Source organism: Tetranychus urticae, chromosome 2, assembly GCF_039701765.1.
Source record: "Tetranychus urticae isolate SD_2017Ah chromosome 2, NJAU_TeUrti_SD_1.0, whole genome shotgun sequence".
Lineage (NCBI taxonomy): Eukaryota > Metazoa > Arthropoda > Arachnida > Trombidiformes > Tetranychidae > Tetranychus > Tetranychus urticae.
Window position 1 is genome coordinate 4837432 of NC_142959.1, and position 23319 is coordinate 4860750.

Consider the following 23319-nt stretch of genomic DNA (forward strand, 5'->3'; position numbering starts at 1 on the left):
TAAAGTAATCAAGATTGAGAAATCGAAACGGTTAATTGAGATAAGAATTGTTTTTATTTCCGCAAGTTTATTTACTTTAGGCTTCTTTGAATATTATTTTATCTTCTGGTGATGTTGTGATAGAATATCTGGTGTTTCTGAAAATCATCTGAAGAAGATTTGCTTAATTAATAAAGAGTGATTAGTAATTTCTTTGATTAATCTAGATTCCAGGTTTTTATCATTCGGATTCAAATGTCAGTGACTGGAGCGCCATCTAATGTTTACATCTACCAAGGCCCTGAAATGTAAAAAATTGGTGAAATTAATGGTCGTGTTTACAGTCTTTATCAGTACCAATTTTGTGGTTCAGTTTATCATTTTATCTTAATCAGAAGCCTTTTCTGAACCTAATTACTTACTCGATGTTTGGTGTGTATTAAAGGTCATCCACATTAATTTTATTTCAAAACAGTTACACATCTAGATGAGTATTATTTATAAATATACCTGTTAATTAAATTGCTGCATTTCAATTTTACTTTCAATTTGTTTCATTCAAATAACTCTTGATTAAAGAACTTCTCTAGTGTTGAACATTTTCCTGCTGAAACTTCTTATCAAAGCAAAGCAGCAACAAAAAACATCTACACCAACCTCATCAACATCATCTTATTTATATCATCATTCTACCTAAAACCTGGTTTTATATCTTTATCTTGATTAATCTTCTTTAGTGACAAAATAAGCATAACGCTTTCTTCATCATCTTAGTCACCCACTCTGTCCTGTCTTCCTCAAAGAGAAATCCATTGTGCATTTTAAACATTGGTTTGAATCTAATGAACACAATTGGCTTTTTATATCTTTATGGTTATCTCTAATCAAGTTTTCCATGTCTTTGTTTACTGTTTATAATGAGTGGCCTCAATATTTAAACCTATTCACATTCCAATTCCATTTACCGCATTAACCGATATTTTGAAGATAATTTGCCGCAAATATTCCATCATACCATCTTTTTGAACACAAATTGATATATTCCTCACCACAAATTAACCAGTCACACAAACAAGCTCTCGAATCAAAGTAAAGATTTGTATGCTTGGTTGGTATATTTTATAATAATTATTTTGTTTCACTTCGTGATGATACTTCGATGGGTAACCTCCTGGATCGATCGAGAGATGATGAAATAGAAGAGGAATCCGTTGACCAGCTCTCTAATCATTATGGACATCATGGGTATTTATATCCACCAAGGTCTGGTTGCTATTTTGCAGGACATTTCATCATGGGTGGTGAAAAATTTGAAACAGGTCAACCCGAAGCATATCTATTCGGAGACAATATGGACCTCAATTTCTTAGGACCTAAGCCCATACCCTTTCCTTACTTGGCTCCATTACCAGATGAACCCACCAGATCTCTTCGTGCTTTAATCAACATTCGTAAAGAGACACTTCGCTTAATTAAAATACCGTGTACTAACAGTGACTTTGTAAACCAAAGCTCTTCTATCTCTAAAAGCACTTCTGGCAAACTAACCAATCAGTTAGCCAATGACAATGAATGCATTAATAATCTACCTAACCATCATGAGTTAAAGGAATTACCTTCTTCATCGTCTTCAACCGTCGCTGTACCTACAACCTCATCATCACAAGAGTCGTCAACCTCATCTCCATCATCTTCATCCTCATTAAACTCATCAACTCCAGCTCAAACCCAAACAAATCTACTACATGAAACCAATCAATTACTCGTCTCATCATCATCTTCATCTTCATCATCAAATGGCCCGTTGTACACAATCGAATTCACTTTTGATTCAGATGTGAAGTGTTCAATTACCATTTATTATCTTTCTGTCGAAGAAACAACTCCATCTGGTATTACCTACATACCGCGCGATCCTGGTTATAAAACTGAAACCTTCCATTATCCCAAAGGTGCAAGTCAAATTTTTTCACAACCATCATTAATTTTCAACCCATCAGCATTTAATGAAGATGATCTTTTATACCGTGCCATTGATGAATATGGTAATTTTGATCCAACTGTACCCTTCCCTATTGTTATACAAGTGACAGCTGAAGAGGGCTCCGAACCAAGACAATCTCATTCACTGATCGCAACCGTTGAAAGGAACAACGAGAAAATGTTTTACATTAAACCTTTCAAGCAGAAAATAATTATCGATGGGCTTGCATATTTGATTCAAGAAGTGTATGGAATCGAAAATAAGAACACTGTTCGATCTTCTTTTGGTAAACCTTACTATTCTTCAGACGAAGAGATCGAAGACAATGGATCTGAGTGTGTTATTTGTATGTCTGAATCCCGTGACACACTCATATTGCCTTGCCGACATTTGTGCCTCTGTAATGCTTGTGCTGACTCACTTCGCTATCAAGCCAATAATTGTCCCATTTGTCGCTCACCATTTAGAGCCTTGCTACAATTTCGAGCTGTTCGTAAGATATTGAATAATGGTCAAGCTATCACCACGAAAAGTTCATCCAATGTGACTCAACCAGTAGAACCTTTAAATACCTCATCATCATCTAAACGTCGTCTTTCATCCTCCTCTGAATCAAGGAATAGTCATCCAACATCCACAGCACGTCCTGTTACTACAACAACAGCAGTTGACAGCACTGATGCAAAAAGTGATACTCCACCAGGTTATGAGGCAATATCTTTAATTGAAGCTCTCAATGGTCCTCCATCGATGCCATCATCATCATCTCGTCCCGGTGATTATGGTTTATATGGTTACCAGGGCAGCTTCGATGACGAGAATGTCGCACCATTAGCTTCAATTGAAGCTACCACTAAATCTATTAGTGGTAGCAGCCAATCAATGGTTGTAATCAAAGATCGAGATACTCTTCGCCACTTGAAAGAATCTATAAGCAACAGTAAAAATTCGCGGCACGCGAAATCATCATCATCTTCATTATCGGAAATTCGCTATCCAATTCCTTCCTCTTCATCATCTAGTCCTAGAATGGGTTCTCGTTCCAAGTCAATATCCAAATCAAAATTAGCAATGGTTAATAGTGTCATTGAAAGGGGAGGAAAAAATTATAGAAGTTCTGAATCACTTACTCTATGGTCTCAACAGGATTCACCTGAAAGTGGATCCGAGGATCAAGAAAAAGTAAAACTCCTTGATCAAGAAAATTCTCATCAAAGTCATCCAAGGCAAAAACAAACAACATCAAGTGAAACAAGATCCGTTTACATTGAACCAATAAGATCTCGTAAGGCACTTAGGAAAAGAGGAAGTCTTTATGATGATTCGGAATTAAAGGCATTAAATTCATCATCTCACAACTCATCGAATAATCAATTGGAAATGGATTCAATTGAAGCGCTAGATATAAATTCAATCAACTTATCGGCAACATCTTATCCCGATCTTTTTTTAAGAGATGGTTTCGATGAGCAGCGATTTATGGATGAGACAGACATGTTAAGCGTTTCTACAAATGACTCGGTTCCTAATGAATTTACGTCAAAATAAGTTGTGGTCATCATATTAATGATATTATTTTTATTATTTTACTTCCTTCCATTCATTTATTCATTCAATCTTTTTTTGAAATCTTTCTCTTTGATTTTTGTTGATTTTACAAATTTCTTGAAAAAAATGCTTTTTAAGTATCAATTATATAGAAAGACGAAAAAAAAATCAAATGAAAGATACCACCAAAAAAGAATTCATTTTGTGGTAAAATCGAAATCCAATATAAACCAGAAGTGTTGCTTGTGCCATTGTTTGCTTCTTTTATTATTATTGTTATTATAATTATTATTATTATTATAATTATTATTATTCATTATAATTATTAAGGATTATTACGGGATAATTTTTGATTTCTTTTACAAGATGATATATTTGGTGAGTACATTGATGGTATCGACGATGATGAACCATTCTCAAAGTTTGCCATATTTTTCTCGTTTCTCATTATTTCTAATGTGTTGACGATGATTGAAAATCGGAGATGTGTCAGTTACGTGGATGGATTTTATTTACCGTGTTTTTTCAAACCAATGAGCTCAAATATTTGGTATCTTTTTAGTGTATTTACTTGATCTCAATCCTTTCATTGGTTCTTAACAATTGAATGAATACTTTATAATTCAATGTTGAATTCAAGTGTTGCAATAAAATGATTGGAGTGTCAATTTATCCGTTCAATAATAAATTTGATGAATTCCATGAGACTAAACTTTCTCATCATGGTACCACCATTTTGTTTTCTTAGGATTTTTGCTGCAAGTTTTCACATAAAGAGAGTTATCTGGAGGCCTTTTCTTTTCCGTGCAGCTTGAAAGCATTGAAACGATGCTGTTAGAAGAAATATAAAAATAGAAATTATTTAGTTTAATATTCATAAAAATAATTTCGGCGAAAACTCAAATTTAAATCAAATTGTCAACGAAAAATATTGATTATAACAAAAAGATTTCCATATCTAATCCAAAATTCGCATCAAAATTGAGAGAAATAACTAATTGTTCACCAAAGAATGATAATTCAATGTAAAATCGATTTTGGGTGCAAATAAACGAATGGAAATAAAATTACAGAGATGATTAACTCTTTAGAGTTTAATATAGTTAAGTAATTAGCGAAAACAGAAATAACAGATAGATTTGAATTCTGGTAAAATGAAAAAACTACAAATGCAAATGTTCATAGCCTAAACTAAACGTAGATAATTGAGTTGGAATTAAATGGGAAGTAGAGCTGAAAGAGAAGCCCAAGATTTCATAAATGATTGGGGAATTGAGAAGAGTGAGGCTATTAATTATGATGACAGACATGGTTACGATTTATTGACATTAAAAAGTAAATAGTTGGTAAATAGTGAATAGTAAATAGGACTAGAAATTATCTGAAAGCGATGAAAATGAAAATGTTCAGAGCAAAAAAGAGGGAACAAAAAACAAAGGTTATTATTAATAATAAAGGGCAATCAGTTCTTGTTTTGATAAATTTTCAGTAACCTAAAAATAAATGGTTCCAAAGAAATCAATTGATAAATTAAAAGAAGACCATGGTAACAAAAGTAAATTAAGAGTGATAACTAAATTCAAAAGAGACAAAAAGCTAAGATGAAACAATCGATTATTTGTGATATACATGATCATGGAAATATGTTTGATTGGATCGATAAAATGAAAGTGTAAAAAATGATCATGCTCTGGTTCAGAGGTATATATTATGATGCAAAACCAACCGGTAATCGAGTAAATTGAATTGTAATATCAGAAAACAATACAAAATGGTTGAATCTGAAAGCAGTACAAAAAGCAAAATGCACTCGATTTTTTAAAAGCGATAAGCAAGCAACATTGAACAATCATAATTTGTCATCATATTGAAACAACCTATGAGTAAACAATAAAACGAATCTAATTGCTGAAACAATCTAAAAAATGATGGCTGATTCGAATAGATAGTTTTAAAATGATTGTGTCTTTGAACTATCTTGAAACAGTAAGTGTTTTGCTTTAAGCTGAGTTTTTGGCTGATGGTTAAAAAAGATTGATTAACTATATGCAGACCATCATTGTCAGTCAGATGATTAAGTATTGAGTAATAAACGTGGCTGAACTAAGGCAGGTTAGGGTTGAAAATGCAGTCTAATTAGATCTAAAAAGGTATTTTGTGACAGAACGAGTTAAACATGTGACAGAACAAAGTTGAAGAAAGTGCGATCAGCTGTGACGTGCTTAAATGCCTTCACACCAGTAAGCATAACATGTAGCATTTCAATGAAGTTCACAAATCAGGGTACATTAGAATAAGGTCACTAACCTGAGACAAACAGATTGAACTGAAAGAGCAGGCGACCAGTCCTCAGTTAAAATTGACAGACAAATGTGTCCATTGCTATATACATGGGGGTGAATTGGGATATTAGGGCCAATGAAAGTAACCTCTGGCGAATCAAAAGGATATTTTGAACTAAATTTGAATTGGAGTTGAAATTTTTCGCCTTCATAGAGAGTTCCAGAGGCTCCTTCCATGTCAACAATCCATCTTTAAAGGATATTGGTATTGCAAGAATATAATCAAGGTGGTAGAGTATTGTCGAAGTACAGGTAATATCCAATAAGTAGTGATGTGTTCATGATGGTGAATTTAGTACAATAGGCCAGAGTCAATAAATTAACCATCCAAGAGGTTTATAAAGAAGATAAAAAAAGTGAGTTTGATTAGAAAAGGCGATCACAGTAATAAGATTTGATTTATAATCTTGTCAATATAGACAGAGAGATATGATACTTACTGAGTCAAGCTTGAGCCAACGCTATTTTGATTAATACTAACTCCTGGTGGTGGTTCAGTTTGAATTGACTTCAATTCTCTCTGTAATCTTTTCTGTAATAAATTATTATAATAATGATTGGTCATGTCATTGAATTAAGTAATTAATAAAGATAAAAAATGATTGTAAAGCAGTAAAGGAGAAGAAAATTCAAGATGGAGACAGAAAGGAGAGTGAAGAGTATGGGGACGTCAATAGAAAGATTAGGTTTAAGGATTGGGAGAGAGGGAAAGATGAGATTAACAATAGAGAGATGATGATAGAAATAATTTAAAAAATATAATTAAAATAAATATCTAGAAATTCATTACCTGCATCGAAGCCATTTTCAGTTAGATATTAAGGCATAATATAATATTACAATCAACGTAGAAATATTTTGTAAAATAAAAATTTAAATACACCTTCAGTGTAGTCCGATTGAGATTTACTGTCAACACGATTTTGTCAAAAGTTAAGTAATAATTTATGAGATAAAGGTAAACTGTAAAAGACAAAAATAAAGAATAAATTAATTGATTGAAGTGAAAGGCAGAAATAGTCAATTACTTGAAACAAGGAGTAAATCGTCACGTATAGCAAGCTAAGGGCAACCTTTTGCCTTTTTGCCACCCATTATTGACACATGTCAGCTTAAATTGGATTGGAAAGACTTGATACTTGACCTAGGTAGATGCACATGAAACCTGATCGGTCTGGTAGCAAACTAATTTTGATAAAAATGAAAACAACAATAACCAGATCATAATCAAGTCAGACTGAAGTGCGCATTTATTTGAGCATTAGTCATGATGCAGCTGAATCAAAGTTTAAATAATAGAAGACAGAGAATATAGAGAAAAATATTATCTTAATAACTATCCTTGATTACTAACAGACATGAAAAAATCTCAAAGAATAAAAAATAAATAAGAAAGGAATAAAACAGTGGTCAGTGTTAAGTCCCCTGAACTATCCTATCCTCCCTTCCTGATAGATTCCCAGCTAAGCTGGATGAAGCCTAACACCTTTGTGTAGGTAAAACACCTGACTAGCAAGGGGTGGACTGTGCCTTAAAAGCTGTCGCAGCTGGCCGGTCGACCCAGTAAAAAAGTTAACTTAATCCTGACCACTAATTGAAAAATATTGAAAGGTTTTTACTCCAACATGAAGCAGACAAGACAACATGGTAAAGAGAAGCAAGTAGACATCTTACCTTGATTGAAGTTACCAATGTACCATTGCTAATCCAATGATAGGAATCAAAAGAGCATTATTTATTGTACGTATTTGAATCGAAAAATATAATTTAAATGAATATACATTTGTTAATTAAAATTAAAAATACAATAAACTGGGAGACTGTTTATTCAAACGATGTCAACAAAAACAAAATGATCAACTAACAAATGTTTTCTCAAATTACATAATATTTTGTTACTAGATGTCGCTCTATATCGAGTAATCCGATATTTTTTCCCGTTTAAAATATTGAATTTATTGATCAACTATTTGGCCAAAACTGCATAATTCCTAATTAATTGATCATTAATTACTCCAATGTTAGCTGCCAATCTTAAATCAATTCCTCTGAAATCATTAAAGTTTTTTAATGAGATATATTTTGTCATAAACATTTGATATTCTCAATTGTTAGCGGTTCAATTTCAAGTGAAACCTCTAATTGATATGATTTTTAATATTTAGCTGGAATTAAGTATTAATAAATCATCTAGACTCTGGTAAATGTAAATGCTGAAAATGAATCAAGAATGATCAAAGTATCATAGAATGAATAAATTTAATCGGTTACATTTGATCTTTTATAATTTTGTTTTCAAAATGACTTGTAAGGTTGATTTAAACTCATTATTTAATTAGTCATAGCTTAACCAACTGTGTTTTAACAATGTATTAGATGAGCCTTGAAAAAAGAGTAAACAATTTACAATGTAGATTGTGGGCCAGAATTTTGATTAGCTAGTCGATATCTTAAGATATATCTAGTATTAAACTCAAAAGATGGACACTTTGAATGGCCGACTTCATTGTTATTGTTAATTTGGTGCTATTATCAATGTTAGTGCGGTTTGAAGTAACCTTACACCACTTTAACCTTTGAAAACACTTTGATAAATAGTGGCCGACTTGACATTGAAATGGCATAAAATCAAGTGATAACGTTTACTCAGGTTGAACTGATGATTCTCAATTATAGTTTCAGCTGATTTGATTAATCGAATAGAATAATTTGATTGCAAGTCTAGATTCAAAGTATAAAAGGTATTGAATATCCGAAGAAACCTTTTATTTGATTTTTTTCTAAATCGTTCGAATTGATTGCTATTCTTTTTAATTTTCTTCATTTAGATTTTGTTTAGTCAACTCTTCGTAATATTTATAAGAGCTCAATTCAGTTGATCATGAGATCAAAAATTTGGTCCAAAATAATTCTACTTGTTTGCCTTTGTTTAGTCCCCGAATACTCAGTGTTTTGTATCAATTTTGAAGAAGACAATGATCGACTTGGTGTGGATCCAATTGAAACAGAGGATCGCTTTGGGTACTTTGGTGATTTGATGCCTCCAAACTTTGCAGATTTCTTATCACCTTTAAGAAGGGACAATGATGACGATTTTGAAGATATTGACCGATACGGTAAAGGTAAAGCTGACAATGATAATGAGGAAGACTCTCGCTCTTACATTGGCAATGTCTATAACCCAAACCCAAAAGCAAAGAATATATTTGATGTTTTAAACGCTGATAGTGACATTGATGACGTACATATCCGCAGTTCAAATGAGCAAAGCTTGGACGATATGGATTATGATGATAACGATGACGATGATGAGGATGACGAAGGTGACAGAGACAAAGTTAAGCATCCATCAATGGACTTAATCAGAAGGATCAGTCCGTCTTGGGATAAGTCTAATGAAAGTGATCGGGATGATGGTAGGATTATTGGGAAGTCAGCTTCCATGAAAGATTCCATTTCAAGGTTAATTGGTATTGGACATAAATCATCAACGGCGAGTCCTGATGAAGCTGATGGGGAAAGTAAAAAAGATGGTGATAGCAATGATGACGACGACGACGATGATGATGATGATGATAGTGATGAATCTAATCAAAAAACAACTAAAGTGGATGGTAAATCAAAAGGCAATATTTTCTCAAAATTGTTCTCAAAATCCAAAAAAACTAGTTCTGAAATGGATCATAAAGCCACGACTGAGGCCAGTAAGCTAACTACAGAAAAATCATCTGCCAGTAATCAGACAGCGTCTAGTGACGAGGACAATGATGATGATGATGAAGACGAAAGTGGCGATAATAGCACAAGTTCATCTCGTACCTCAACAATAAAAAAATCATCTGAATCTGGTTCTACCATTGTTACACCACTTTCATCATCGACTACTGATTTTACAAGCACGACTTCAACCACTAAAAAAGGTAAATCACACAAGCATGAGGAACCATCCTCGACTAGCTCCACATCTGCACCAGACAACATCTCGTCCACAGAAAAAGTGACCAAAAAGCATCATAAAAGTCATACTTCAACAATAACAATGCCATCAACAACTCTTGCTTATAAGGCCTCTGAAACATCGCCTAAAAATACGAAAGATAAAGAGGAGAGCGAAGACGGTGAAAATAAATCTGATCATAAATCGAGTTTAGAGATTATTGAAGCTTTCTTGGCTGGTTTAGGTCATGAATCACATCACACGAAAGACAATCATAATTCAACTGAAACTCCTGCAACAAAATCCCCAAAACATTCAAAAACTCATAAGAAGAAACATGGCAAAAAACACAAAAAAACTACGACTCTTGTACCAGAATCTATGTCAACAGCATTGGAAGAAACTGGTTCCAACTCTTCATCAACGACAGCAAAACCAGAAAATAAATCAACAACTAGTACAGAAGTTTCATCCACTATTAGACCAAAAGGAGACACAACTACAGCTACACCAACATCTACAACCGATTCAGGTGCGAGTTTCCCTGTTATATCTATTACCAGAACAACAAGCAATGAACGTCCAACGTCTGACTCTTCGACTGCAGAATCAAATGCTAACTCAAACAGCCAAGTTAGCTCAACCACTCCAATCCCTACTTTGGGTCCATATGTTGAGGATTCTGATGATATCATTGTAACTAATGAGAGTATTGTTTATTCAGATTGGAATCCTGATGTTTTTCCCTGAGCTTTTGCAAATTTAATTTTGTGGATCACATTATTAATGTCAACAGACCCAGAATAAAATGGATGAAAAATATACATTTTTGATTAATCTCTCAAGATGTTGGGTCCAGCAATCAGTTTTTTTACACAATTTTATTAAATTATTCATGTAAATGTTTCTAGAGACATCAGAAATCAGTGTTATTTCATTGTTAAATTTCAACGATCTTCATTCAATATGATCTCTTGTAGATTTTAAAGTCAGTCTTATCTTAAATTCATATTAATCAATATCCTTACAATCCCATTGAACAATTGAATGTATTGAGATTTGTTTTCAGGATAAAAAACTCATAACTCACAACAGTCAAGGTGATTGTATTATTTAACTGTACATTAATTGTCATTAAATTTGATTGAATAAAACAAGAAAAATGAATTTATGAGATTATACGATCAATGTGAGATTTAGTATGACAAGTGTGATTGTCTATTGAATTATCATGTTTTGTTTCATGGTAACAAGTGATAGATGAAAGAATACAAATCATTTTCGCGTTTTAATCAAATTTAGATCAAACGTGTTCTCATTCTGAAGGATAATTGTTCAATTTCCATGATTAACTTGACTAGGAGAACATTTAATTCATCAATTTCCTAATATTTCACTATTACATTAAAAAAACCTGAAACAATCCAGCAAATCTTGTTGATTTGCTTAAAGGTTCAATGTTATGATCAATGATAAAACTGATCCATCTACACTTCAGTAATATTTCCCGTAATATTTCTTGAATTGTCCATGTTTGGTCTATTTACTGATTAATCAGAAAACATTGAAACACACAATCAATTGTATAGACATGATTACATTGGTCGATTCAATATTAAATGGCTTGTTAAATAGTTATTATAAGAGTTGCAATATTTGTTGATTTATTTGTAATACAAGTTTGTTTGGTTAAAAATTTATTGAATTATTTTGATTTTACAATGTGATTTGTAATTTGGTTGAAAAAATTACCAGAAATATTCAATTGAGACGCAGACTAGTAATAATTTCAAGGGATAATGGCAGTAGACTCAGTAATTGACAGAAATGGCAAAGAATCATTATATTAACATTACTGGGATCACAATTTAGACAGAGAAATTAGTTGTTGACAAGGTTAATTGTGTTCAACAATCGCTTGGGTTTGTTATTTTGAAATTGAGTTACAGTTATCAATTGAGAACGAGATAGACAGTGTTAATAAAGATAATGAATTGAATGTTGAAAAACTAACAACCGATTAATTGCAGTTTTCACGAAGAAATGAGAAAATGAATTGATACGGCTTTTGAGTCTATGGTCTATGATTATAATATTACATTGAATTGTTAACAAGGATTTACAATGATAATAGACATTATAATAGGAAAGGTGAGAATCACAATTGACAACGAGATTGTCCTTCTACAATTAAAATATCAGCCTCGAGTTAGTTGACAAAAAAAGGTAAAAAAATAACTTAGTTACTCTTCATTTTCAGTGATGTGATACATACAATTATACAACTAGCTACGATTAAAATTGTAAACCTTTGCTGATATTTTTCTGGTCTATTATTATATTGTTGTCTTTCAGCGTCCATAATTGTAAATACAAATTGAATACAAAAGTTGCCAAAAAAAACGAGGCCGCACTCGAACCTTTTAGGATCCATTAACACACGCGTTTACTGCAACCTTTTTGTTGTTGTTGTTTGTCATCATGATATATCGTTATTATATTAATCTTTTGGGTATCATTCATCCATTCATTTGGAATATGATTATAACAAAGTAGAAGTGGGTGGTTGACTGGTTGAGAAGGAGGTGAAAAAAGGAAGGAATAAACCTTGCGAAAAAGTGTTTCTCTTGTATTCAAATTTGCGGGTCCATAATCAAGACAAAAATAGTTGTTAATTTGTTTGTTGGTTAACACCTTATTTTTTGTTCAATTAACCTTTCCCTTGATGCTTTTTATGTGTCGCTTTTATGATCAAACACACAAAATTTGGCTACTCTCGCGATCTCCCTCGCTTCATGTGTCCCACCAGCCTTAACAGTATATCAATAACAATTGTCATCCGATAATTTTCATTGTTCAGTTAGTAGTTTGACCAAGTAACTTTATCTCCATTCCAAATCCAGAATCAAGTTAATCTTAAGGTTTCATTGTATTCCTGGTATTCCTGGTAATTGTTGTTTACAGTTGTCTACAGACGGCATCTTCAGCTGACATTTCTTGCTTTTCGTATTTTACATATTCCAAGATTTGATTATCTTTTAATTGTGATTTCCAACTTGTTAATATCATCACGATGGGCTTTAAATTCAGTACTTTCATTGTGACTCTTCTGGGACTAATCAGTTTTTCGTGTGCAATTTTCTTTCCATCTTTGGTAAGTCCAATGTTGATCATTTCTGCAAATAAAAATAGTAAATTTTGTTACAATTAGTCTATGAAATTAGATGATGTCTTTGATTAAGCTACATTAGTGAGCAAATAATTGATATTCAGTTTGTAGTTGAACACTCAATTGTTTATGTGAGAATGCTTATGAAGTATCCAATCTGCATTCAAGTTTCCTAGAAGATTTTTTCACCGAGAATTGAGATTTTTCAGTTGTTAAGATGAAATTGAGTATTGAATTGTGAATGTAACAAATAATTAAATATTATTGTTTATTGTTTCTGATAAAAACTAATTTGATTTTCTTTACAGCAAAAAACTCAACAACTTTGCGTAAATTCAGACCAACCCAACATAAAGGTAAGATTTCTCTGAGAATCGTGATGCTTTTTCAGGTCAATGTTTCTGTTATCCAGGAAATAAACTTTAAGCATTTTCAATGTGCCAATAGTTTCAAATTGTTGATACAAAGTTGACATTGGTTGCTATTTTAGACAATGAAAACTTAGTCAACAAATCTAGAAATAATTTGTTTGAGGAAAACAGAATCTTTTTTTCTTCCTAAATCCTGACAATAACAGCAAATAAAAGAATTGATTCAATTGATTGTTCTTATTAACACTCCATAAAGAACTGTTTTAACGCATTGTTTCATTTCAACAGAATACGTGTGTTATTTGTGACTCTCGTCGTTTTGTGGATATGGTAAGTATAATAAATCATTATAATTCCATTAACTCTATCAAACCAACATGATGTTCACATTTAGTGAGTACATTTACCTGTTATATTAATGAAGAGAATTATGAAAAATAAGATCTAATTTTAGTAAATTATTGATAATGCTTACTAAAATAGCAATAACTTGGCCATCATCATGTTGGTTTGAATGGGGTTTCAGCTCAACAAAAACGGAAATAACTCTTTTATTCTTGTAATCAACTGTTTTTGGTTGTATTGTTTTGGTTACAATGGCACAACAGAGCAGACAATGTACTGGACAAGTAAGTGTTAATTGAAAATACTCACTGATTATTGTAGATTTGAGCGACTCTAATTGATTTTCCTTTTGCTTGCAATCTCAATTTGTATTAACTGGTTACCATAGGACAAGGTTCCTGACATTACCACTCAAGATCAAGCATTGTGTTTAATCAGCAATTGCCTTCAGGTAAGCACACGATTGTCTTAATGATTGTACCATCAACATTGATGCCAAATCTTCTATTTCTCTAAATCATTCTACAGCAAATACCAAAGCAGCAACGGAAAATTGTTCTTGGACGAAAACGGCGATCAATAATCAACACAAGCGTAGCTTTGCTTTAAACATGGGAGTCCCTTTAAAATTTTGCACAAAAATAGGTACCAAACCTTCATTTGAAAATGCCTTCCGTTCCACCATTTGTGTTTAATCTCACTGAAGATTCAACATCAATTAGCTGTCATTTAAAGTCCTGAAAATTATACAAAATATAATTTGTAAATCAAACAATTGAACAAACGAACAAACAAAAAAGCCACTTACTTTTCAGATTAACTTCCCTGGCTTCTTGAGCCATTCACTGTAATTGTGTTTCCTTGAAATTGAGTATTTTTTTAATCAAATGATATTTACACAGCGATATTTTTATGATTATTACCTAATTGTTGTTTAAAATATTTTGTCAACACAAATGCATCCGTACAAATAAAAGCGATAAACCATTTATTAAAACACGATCATTGATCCTCAATCTTCGGCTCATTCTTGTGACGTACACACGGTAAATTTGTAGTAAAATAAGAAAAGTTTCAATTTGATTGAAACAACGCATTAAAAATTACAAAAATCACAAAATTATTAACTTTTTAAGTTATAATAAATCGATACAATTTGAGAAACAGTTTTCAAAGTCAGAAAAGCTTTTTACTGTTGACTGTTTTTTATAAGAATATTTTCCCTGAGACTATCATGTGTTTGGTCAAATAATGTTTACAATTTGAGTTTATATCTGCAATTTAATAATTTATTTTTACCATGTTACTAAACTCATGTGTCGGTAGATTTGTTAATCTACAATTATCGGTATGTATTAATTTATTTATGAAGACTATTGCTAATTTGCACATTCATAAATTTAACATTCTTCAATTTTTATTTAGGTTTGCTCATCTATTAAAGGATCATTGCAGTCTGGATCTACAATCAGCTGGGTTCGTAATTTTCAAACAACTAGCTGTTTGCACAAAGTAGTGGTAGCTCGTCCAAAGAAAACAAAGAGAAGGACCAATCCCGTAACATATGAAGAGATTCATCCTCCGCATTTTATTGCTGTCCGCAAGGGATTCAATTCGTTAAATACATCTAATTTACTGGCAGGAACAAGGTCTGGTGAAACTGCTATCGAAGATATGTTCATCAGGAAATTTATTGAAGGTACATGGCATCGTCTTTTACTGGGAAAGCTGATCATCAAAAGGAGGGCTAATTTAATTATTCTTTCTGGTTTCTTTCATCAATCTTTGGCTCCATCCAAATTTTATTTCCTCCAAGGATATACCGAAGAAATCTTAGCTTATGTTCTTAAATGTCCGGTGAAAATGGAAATAATGACGTGCTCTGACCGTAAAGCTCTTGTAGTGACCCACGTATAAATAGATTATTCAATGTAAATTATTCACATACACCAAAAATTGTGTTGACCAGTTAAATAAAGTAGTATTGGTTTAATTATCTAAGGAAAAAGACTGTTTTTTTGATTTTCAAGTCTGTTCAACCTTAGTTCAAAGTTCAATCGTTTGAAAGACAATTTTAAAGTATCGGAAATCCGCAAATTTGGAATTTTTGACCAATAACTTACTCTCATAGATAGCGCACCAAGTAAGGGACCGACAAAACAATTTTTGCGACTGAAGTCTTGTCATCAAATAAGGAACTTAGCCCTTGTTTACTCGTTTTGTGTAAAAGTCTAAATCATAAATTTACGAATTATTAGATGGAAGTGACATTCTTCAGGAATAATAATAATCTTGAATAATTTAATTTCTAATTTTAGTCTAATCACGTGTTTTAGTGCAAGATAAATTGTATCAACAACTTGTGGTGAAAGTAATAACACTGACTGAACATCTCCAGATCGTAACCTTCATTTTGAAATTATGTTTCATTCGTTTAAGGTAAGTTTTGTTTAAAAATCGTAATTTATCTAACTTTAAGTTCCGATATTAACACCAATAAGTATTGAAAAAAACAGAATCAAAAGTGATCAGGTCAACAATTTGTTTAGATTATAATCAGTCTTGAACAGTTCAAATTTATTATTGTATTTCATCCTCGAAAAATAGGGTCTATAAATGTTAAATGACACCGAAAAGCGCATTATTATATCTAATTTTCGGTAATTGAGCCTCACTAATCAAATTTGATTTGAACCAATGAATGATTTTGCAGCCAAAATTTCAATTTATCGTTGCTTTATTTGTTATTAAAAAATCCTGAAGAGGGCGCAGAATGTGATGTTGATAATTTTGTACGTTAATCAACTCGATTCTCGACAAGTCATGTCACTAGCAAATCTAAAGGCTAATCAGCTCAAATTTAACCTCGAGCTAAGATTAATTTTAGCCCTCGAGTTAACCATAGTTCTGATGAGTCAATCAGTGTAATCCCTCAACGAAAGGAATCATCTTTTTCACCGTCAGTTTCACTTTTTTCTTTGGTCTCTTCATCAATCTAACCAGTCTTTAGTTAGAAGGATTCACACCAACAACATTTTTAAAAGTAAGAGAACGATGGTTTCACCAATGGTATACAAATTGGTACTCACTGGAGGTAAGTTAATTTTATACTAATTTAACCAGTAAGCTATAAAATCAGAGCCATTTGTATTAAATTTAGTTGATTCTCCTAACATGAACTATTTTACCTGTAAATAGGACCATGCAGTGGTAAAACGACAGGGCAAGCTCAACTGTCAACCTTTTTTGAAAATATTGGATGGAAAGTTTATCGAGTACCCGAAACAGCAACAACTTTATTCAGTGGAGGCATCCGTTTTCCTGATCTAGATGAACAGGAGAGTGAAAAATTTCAAGAAAATCTCCTCAAAACGATGCTGGCTATTGAGACAACATTTTTCGACCTTGCTTCAACATGTAAACAAAATTGTTTGATCATATGTGATCGTGGTACATTAGATGCTGCTGCTTATATGTCCAGAGAGTCTTATGATAAAATTTTGGCCAATAATAACTGGAATACGGTTGAACTTCGTGATAATCGTTACGATCAAGTTGTCCATCTTGTAACTGCTGCAGTTGGAGCTGAAGAGTTCTATAATACTGAAGATAATCCCTGTCGAACTGAAGGTGTTGAATATGCTCGTGAAATTGATCGGTTAACCGCTGAAGCATGGGTTGGTCACCCTTACATCGATGTAATTGACAATTCAACCGATTTCAAAACCAAGCTTCGTCGAATGATTGCTGCTGTTTGTCGTCGTATCGGTATTGATACTGGAGATCGGTTATCTAAAGGCAGTCAAAAATTGAAGTTTCTCGTTGAGGCTAAACCGTCTCATGATAGTATTTTCCCACCTTATCAAGACTTCGAGGTTGTCCATGACTATCTTGTGACAAACAATCCAAGAGTCCAATCTCGCCTTCGTAAACGAGGACAAAACGGAATCTGGAGTTACCAATATACAACCCGTCGATGTGATTCTCAAGACCAAGTTGTTGAAATCAGGAGACAAATCAATCATCGTGATTATATTGTAAGTTATCAATTTACTACACACTAGTCTGGTAAAGAAGAAGACAAAAAAGAGTAATCTCTTTTTGAATACACAAATCATAACTATCTACAACATTTTCCTTTATATTTACATTTATGCTTGATAACTTCAATTGAGAAAAGCTAAAGGTTAAAAAAATACTAAAGATAAAGCCAGATAATTGCTATGTCTTGCAGATATTAACATAAATATCTAAAAAACTGAAAGCGAAAAAAATCGATCAATTTGAATTATTATTCAGACAAGAAAAGATGTTTTAGTTTACTCTAGAAGACATGTGTAAATATTAGGTTGAAAAAAAGTATCAGATAAAAAAGATAGACATCTTTATAATTTTATATTTTGAAATTTTAATTGCGTTTAAATGTAACTTTTGGATTAGAAATGGACATTTCTTGAATTCATGTTCAAATTTTGACCCTGAATTCACAGTCTAGTGTCAAGTTTATTTTGAAGGTTTTTTTTACTCTCCTGATAGCGACCAATCTAATCATGTTTCATTATCATTTTGATGAATTCCTCATCTTTTTATCTCAATTTACCTGAATTTTCATCTTTAAAACTCAAGAATTTTTTAAGATGCAAGAGAAGCTTTAAGTTAGCGTTGAAATGCCATTAATCATTGGAATAATTAATTCTAGTTAATCAACCGTCCATCACGTGATTATCTTTTGCTTAACTAATTTGGGAATTCAATTTATGATATTTGATGACTGTTTATTTATCATTGATCATTTCAGCAAACACGATAAAGAAAAATATAAATCGAGAAAATTGTTTTACATTTACAATCATTCAATAAGTTTCTATTTCTTGTTTAGCTAAATTGTTTCTTTATTTGTTCACATTAAACTGTTAATTGTCTGATTGATTGAGCTCAGATGAGTGAAGGTATTGTGACAAATGTACATTAATATTGTTTATTGAAACATCGCAATTCTCGGAAACTTGTAAACACAAATTCAACTTCTTGCTCAATGTTTCATTTTTTTGGAAATATTCCAACAGACTGTTGTTTTAACTGTTGATTGTTCATTATTGGCTTTAACGATGATACTGAAGCTTGTAATGATCTTGATTATTTGCTTTGTACATGATGATTATATTGATGATGATGAAAATTTTATACAGGCGTGAGAAACTCAGTAAAAAATGATAACCTGTCTATGGCTTTTTGGCCATTATTTTACCTTCACTTGGTCAATGTTTTCCAATGTTTTCAATGTTTCCAATCAATGTTCAATCGATCCCATCATTGATGAAGATGTTGATGGTGATGAACCTCATGATACTCAGCATGTCCTTGTATCAACCTTGATTAGTCGCGTGAGAAAGGATGATATGTAGAAAAAAAGAGGAAGAAAAAGGTTGACTGGATGAAAAAGGTTTCTCATAAATGAAATAGCGTCGTATCAAGATTGAATTACCAATGGTGTAAATAAAAAAAAACGGAACTCTATGGCAATGAAAGTATTACACTTGTTGAAAATTAACATAATAATTGAATTCTCGACAAAGATTTGCTAATTCCTTGCAAACAAATCAGATTAAATTGTGTGTGTTTACATGAATAAAAATTAGGCTGAAAGAAGAGTCATCTGATTGGGAATTATTAAGGTTAATTAAGTCAGCTTTATTTTTATCACCCTTTCGATATTTTCATACAAGTGTACAAATTGTTGTTTTGTTGTCTACTTGCTAAGCATTTTAAAGTGTAACATGAACATTTGTCTCTCTTTCACTCTGACATACATATTGATAATCTTATCCTGGCAGCAATCCCGCTCTGAATTATAATATTGCATTTCTTAATCTTTTAATTTAGCACCAAAAAATTGATTCAAATGACGCTTTTAACCTTTACAATGGATTTCTAATGTTTTTTTCTCGTTTCTCGCCTTTACAGAACTATCTGACACAACGTGATTACAGTCACTACACTGTTTACAAAACTCGTCGCTGCTTCTTGTGGGAACACATGTACTTTCAAATGGATATGTACAAATCACCCTGTCATCCAAGGTAATTCACGCTCAACATTCACATGATACAGATGGTGAACAAAATGTTTGGCTTTGAAATTGTCTGTTGTTATTTACACACACATAAAGAGATATGCCTTCAACTTGCATTCTCATTCAACTATTTCATTTTGTTTCCTCCTTTTCCTGAACCATTTTTTGTTTCATGATCTTAATTGTTTTTCTCACTCTTTCTTCCCCCTCTTCACCTTGATCTAGATGCAATGGATTGATCTTACTAGAAACTTATACCACTGCGAAAGGTGATGTTGTCAGAGATCATTTGCCACCATTTTTGAAAATTGTTAAAGAGGTCACTGGTGATCCAGCTTACTCCATGTTTAATTTATCTCTGAAAGCTGAATGGGATAAACAAAATTTCCATAACACCGGAATGAATGTCACCAAGAACACTATCGATTCCAATGGATTTACCATTCATGGAGCTGACAATTCAATCGTGGAAGGCACTAACAACAACAACAATAACAACAACAGCAACAGCAAAAACAATACTTCTATTAATATCACAAACAGTCGCATTTCCTAGTCTCTTCTTTACCCTTTTTACTGGGTTTCTTTCCTTTCAATTATTTTAACTTCCTCTCAATCATCATCATTTCTTTTTACCCTTTATCTGATTTCTTGAAAATTCACCTTTTCAAGCTATTATAACTCTCTTCCTTTAACATTATTTCTTAAGGTTTCTATCACTAGAAATAGTACTTACTAATCCAAGACGAGTTTTCTCGTTATAATGAGTTATTTTATAAAATCTCAGTTTCCCAATGATAATCTCACTGAAAATCAAGTCTATTTACTCTTACCCTCAGCTTACTTTCAATCCTCTCAATCAGTTGGTTTCGTTCTTTCACGTCCATTATTTTATCCTCTTTTATTAAGACTTATTATCTTGGTTAGTTTTTATCTCATTAATTTTGACCATATTTGTGCTCAAAATTTTACAAACTTACTTAAATTGATCTTCACCTCTTCTTCCCTATCAATGAAAAACAAACAAACATGGGAACAACATATCAATTTAAAAAATATATATATATACAAAAGGATCATTAATTTGTGAATCCTTATATTGTTTCCTTTCCCTGAGTAGACATGATTGTATTATTTTTTTCTCTATCTATATAAAGAGAATGCATCAAATTTTTGTGTAAAAATTGTGTCTAAAAGGATTGTAAAAAATTGAGTACTTATCAAGATCGATATTGATCTTCAATTACGAAAAATAGCCAGAGCTTTCTGGGAATTGTTGTTTATTAATAATTACTGAGAAAATCATGTTGGAGAAACAGGACAAATGAAAAAGGACTATTCAAAGTATCGTGTGAGGAGGAAGCACATGATTATTCAACTTTGAAGTTTTTTTTCGTTCGTCATGTGTTCACAAAAGATTGAAGTGCTCTGTTGCAAAAATAAATCAAACTTGTTGGAGAAATTTCGACTTGCATTTAATATTTATTTTAACTCACAAGATTTGATTGCTTACAGATGTTTCACATTTATGCGAATTTAGTATTGCTTAAAAACTTGGTAATCATGGCTAAAGCAGCTGCTGGTCGGTATTCGGGAACAGTGTGACCTGAACCTCTGACGGTTGCAAAGGCAAAGCCTCGGTAGTGTTTAACAAAACCAGCAACTTGTCCGTTAACCTTCCAAGCTGCATATTTACCAATTTGTTGGAAACCAAGGGAATCTGAAAACCATTCATCACCCAAAAAGTCGCAAACCATATCGGTGTCGCCATTGTATATTAAACCTCGTTTACCAGCATTGATTGATTTAGTAACTTGATCTTTCAAGGTTTTGTATTGGTTGGTATAAAACATTGAGACGACATTTGAACAATCAGTCCATTCAGGTGCTGCTGGAGGAATATTGAGAGCCTTTCGTACATCAGCTCGACCCAAGTAATTGATTAAAATGGTATCATCAACACAGGGAATAGTTTGGCCATTATCTTTTCTAATTTTGCGTCCAAGTCGACTGTTTGACTTGAATGAGTTTGCAATCAAAGACCAACCAACCTTTTGCCGATTGCTCTTGTGTCGATAAGCTTTGTAAATGCTTGCTTCAAATGAACTTGCTGGGGAAGCACAATCTTCGTAGATGGCATACGGATTGATTCCAGCTTCGTTAACAAAATTATTGGCTTCAGATACAGCATCTTGACAGGCAGTAGCATTGTTGTTGACAAAGTCACAATTGGCTGGCGATTCATCTCCGTTCTTACAACATGAGGAAATAATTTTGGACCACATTGATGATTCAATCAGACCGTGATGATAAGCAAATCTAATGACGGAATTACCGAGTAAGGTTTGATCCAGATAACCATTACCAATGGCAAATCCTTTGTAGTTTATTGTTGGCTCATCAAGAAGACGAACTGATAGAGTTGGAATGTAAACACCAGCATAAGATTCACCACTCAAGTAAAAATCGTTATCCTTGTACTGAGGAAATTTATCAAACCATGATTTGATTGCAAGTAAATTGTTGGCCGATGTTTTGTCATCATTATGAATGTAAACTTGGTCATCTGAATATGAGTAGCCAACACCAGCAGGTGACTCCAAGAAGATTATGTTGGCAACTTTGTTCCAAGCGTATGGATTCACAGTCAATTGACTTCCATTGACTCGGAATGGTCCTTGTTCAGTGAAAAATCCTAACAATGAACTGCAACCAGGTCCACCGTTGAGCCAAAGAAGTACTGGATCATTGGCTGGATCATTTTCACTCTCAACAAAAATGTAGTGTAAATGGGTTCCTGGACTTGCATCGAGATAACCAGAAAAGGTACCAAATTTAATTTTCTCACCAAAACCTGGTAAATTGATTACACGATCTGGTTCATAAGCATCACTTGTAATTAAAATGAAAGCTGTTAGGATAAAGCTCAACACCAACATGATTGAAGCACAAAACAGGGTCCTATTGGAATCAATTGATTAGCTTTTACTTTCCAATTAGATGAAAATAATTGTGATATAATTTACCATTGTTAAAATGCCTTTTATACTCTCACCAGAACCTCATTGTTTCATTTTAATCATTGATTCTATCATATTTACATTATCACAAATCACAATTATCAACGCGACATGTGAATTACTGAAACATATTGAATCAGATCAGATATATTGAAATATTGAAATACTAAAATTGTCAAAAATATAATTTAATAAAGTCAAGTTACAAATAGCACAATTGTACTTGTTTAGAGCATGTTGAATTTAATTGCTCTGAATTTGAAATTTGGTTATCAGTGCTAAGTTTTTGTACTAAAAAATTAGTCTTACAATCAATTTATCAGAATTTGTGTTTTATTTGTTATTTGTATCAACTTTTACTTTTTAATTTGAACACTCCTCTGATAATACATGGAAATTTTTACCTCTATTTTGATAAGAGTCACCAGTTTATTGATTTTAACAAAATGGCTTTAAATTGATTCATTTGATACAATTGATGTTGTATCATTTTAGTGTGAATCCAGAAGTAAAACAATGAAAAACTCAATCTACTGAAAGTCAGAGATTAG

General features: G+C 32.5%; 7 protein-coding genes across 8 annotated transcripts; 5 read left to right on the plus strand and 2 right to left on the minus strand.

The window, feature by feature from the left end:
- The first annotated feature begins 41 nt into the window (after positions 1–41).
- On the plus strand, positions 42–3814 carry LOC107366435 (E3 ubiquitin-protein ligase MGRN1-like). The gene has a single exon (XM_015934036.3). The coding sequence runs from the start codon at positions 1139–1141 to the stop codon at positions 3509–3511; it is 2373 nt and encodes a 790-aa protein (XP_015789522.1). The 5' UTR covers positions 42–1138; the 3' UTR covers positions 3512–3814.
- Positions 3751–7705, minus strand: LOC107366439 (ubiquitin-conjugating enzyme E2 W). 2 transcript variants are annotated; one of them, XM_015934044.3, is made up of 6 exons: positions 7528–7705; positions 6882–7038; positions 6644–6816; positions 6294–6385; positions 5819–6043; positions 3751–4342 (listed from the first exon to the last, which is right to left on the minus strand). In XM_015934044.3, the coding sequence occupies exons 3-6, from the start codon at positions 6656–6658 to the stop codon at positions 4219–4221; spliced, it is 456 nt and encodes a 151-aa protein (XP_015789530.1). In that variant the 5' UTR covers positions 6659–6816; positions 6882–7038; positions 7528–7705; the 3' UTR covers positions 3751–4218. The 2 variants fall into 2 exon arrangements, with proteins under 2 accessions (XP_015789530.1, XP_015789529.1); XM_015934043.3 differs by lacking the exon at positions 6882–7038.
- A 906-nt stretch (positions 7706–8611) lies between these two features.
- On the plus strand, positions 8612–10969 carry LOC107366318 (uncharacterized). Its single transcript, XM_015933902.2, has one exon. It carries the CDS (start codon positions 8735–8737, stop codon positions 10538–10540), a length of 1806 nt encoding a protein of 601 aa, XP_015789388.1. The 5' UTR covers positions 8612–8734; the 3' UTR covers positions 10541–10969.
- Positions 10970–12651: 1682 nt separating this feature from the next.
- On the plus strand, positions 12652–14672 carry LOC107366578 (uncharacterized). Its single transcript, XM_015934208.3, has 6 exons — positions 12652–12944; positions 13268–13315; positions 13619–13660; positions 13939–13959; positions 14064–14126; positions 14204–14672. Exons 1-6 carry the CDS (start codon positions 12864–12866, stop codon positions 14282–14284), a joined length of 336 nt encoding a protein of 111 aa, XP_015789694.1. The 5' UTR covers positions 12652–12863; the 3' UTR covers positions 14285–14672.
- A 249-nt stretch (positions 14673–14921) lies between these two features.
- Positions 14922–15683, plus strand: mRpS24 (mitochondrial ribosomal protein S24). The gene is made up of 2 exons (XM_015934207.3): positions 14922–15023; positions 15101–15683. The coding sequence occupies exons 1-2, from the start codon at positions 14976–14978 to the stop codon at positions 15590–15592; spliced, it is 540 nt and encodes a 179-aa protein (XP_015789693.1). The 5' UTR covers positions 14922–14975; the 3' UTR covers positions 15593–15683.
- An 831-nt stretch (positions 15684–16514) lies between these two features.
- On the plus strand, positions 16515–21210 carry Ttd14 (TRPL translocation defect 14). Its single transcript, XM_015934139.3, has 4 exons — positions 16515–16769; positions 16874–17712; positions 19640–19755; positions 19974–21210. Exons 1-4 carry the CDS (start codon positions 16730–16732, stop codon positions 20302–20304), a joined length of 1326 nt encoding a protein of 441 aa, XP_015789625.3. The 5' UTR covers positions 16515–16729; the 3' UTR covers positions 20305–21210.
- Positions 21211–22687, minus strand: LOC107366517 (lysosomal protective protein). Its single transcript, XM_015934138.3, has one exon. It carries the CDS (start codon positions 22685–22687, stop codon positions 21275–21277), a length of 1413 nt encoding a protein of 470 aa, XP_015789624.1. The 3' UTR covers positions 21211–21274.
- Positions 22688–23319: the final 632 nt, after the last annotated feature.

Excerpts from the sequence above, each read along its gene's own strand:
- LOC107366318 (XM_015933902.2), top strand. The coding sequence starts at position 8,735 with ATGAGATCAAAAATTTGGTCCAAAATAATTCTACTTGTTTGCCTTTGT.
- LOC107366439 (XM_015934043.3), bottom strand. Across the intron at positions 6,044-6,293 it reads GTTGGCTCAAGCTTGACTCA|ATGGATTGTTGACATGGAAG; the intron begins GTAAGTATCATA and ends TATCCTTTAAAG. Across the intron at positions 4,343-5,818 it reads GTTCAATCTGTTTGTCTCAG|CATCGTTTCAATGCTTTCAA; the intron begins GTTAGTGACCTT and ends TTCTTCTAACAG.
- LOC107366578 (XM_015934208.3), top strand. The coding sequence starts at position 12,864 with ATGGGCTTTAAATTCAGTACTTTCATTGTGACTCTTCTGGGACTAATC. Across the intron at positions 13,316-13,618 it reads CAGACCAACCCAACATAAAG|AATACGTGTGTTATTTGTGA; the intron begins GTAAGATTTCTC and ends TCATTTCAACAG. Across the intron at positions 13,960-14,063 it reads GCAGACAATGTACTGGACAA|GACAAGGTTCCTGACATTAC; the intron begins GTAAGTGTTAAT and ends TGGTTACCATAG.
- mRpS24 (XM_015934207.3), top strand. The coding sequence starts at position 14,976 with ATGTTACTAAACTCATGTGTCGGTAGATTTGTTAATCTACAATTATCG. Across the intron at positions 15,024-15,100 it reads TTGTTAATCTACAATTATCG|GTTTGCTCATCTATTAAAGG; the intron begins GTATGTATTAAT and ends ATTTTTATTTAG.
- LOC107366517 (XM_015934138.3), bottom strand. The coding sequence starts at position 22,687 with ATGTTGGTGTTGAGCTTTATCCTAACAGCTTTCATTTTAATTACAAGT.
- Ttd14 (XM_015934139.3), top strand. The coding sequence starts at position 16,730 with ATGGTTTCACCAATGGTATACAAATTGGTACTCACTGGAG. Across the intron at positions 17,713-19,639 it reads TCAATCATCGTGATTATATT|AACTATCTGACACAACGTGA; the intron begins GTAAGTTATCAA and ends TCGCCTTTACAG. Across the intron at positions 19,756-19,973 it reads AAATCACCCTGTCATCCAAG|ATGCAATGGATTGATCTTAC; the intron begins GTAATTCACGCT and ends ACCTTGATCTAG.
- LOC107366435 (XM_015934036.3), top strand. The coding sequence starts at position 1,139 with ATGGGTAACCTCCTGGATCGATCGAGAGATGATGAAATAGAAGAGGAA.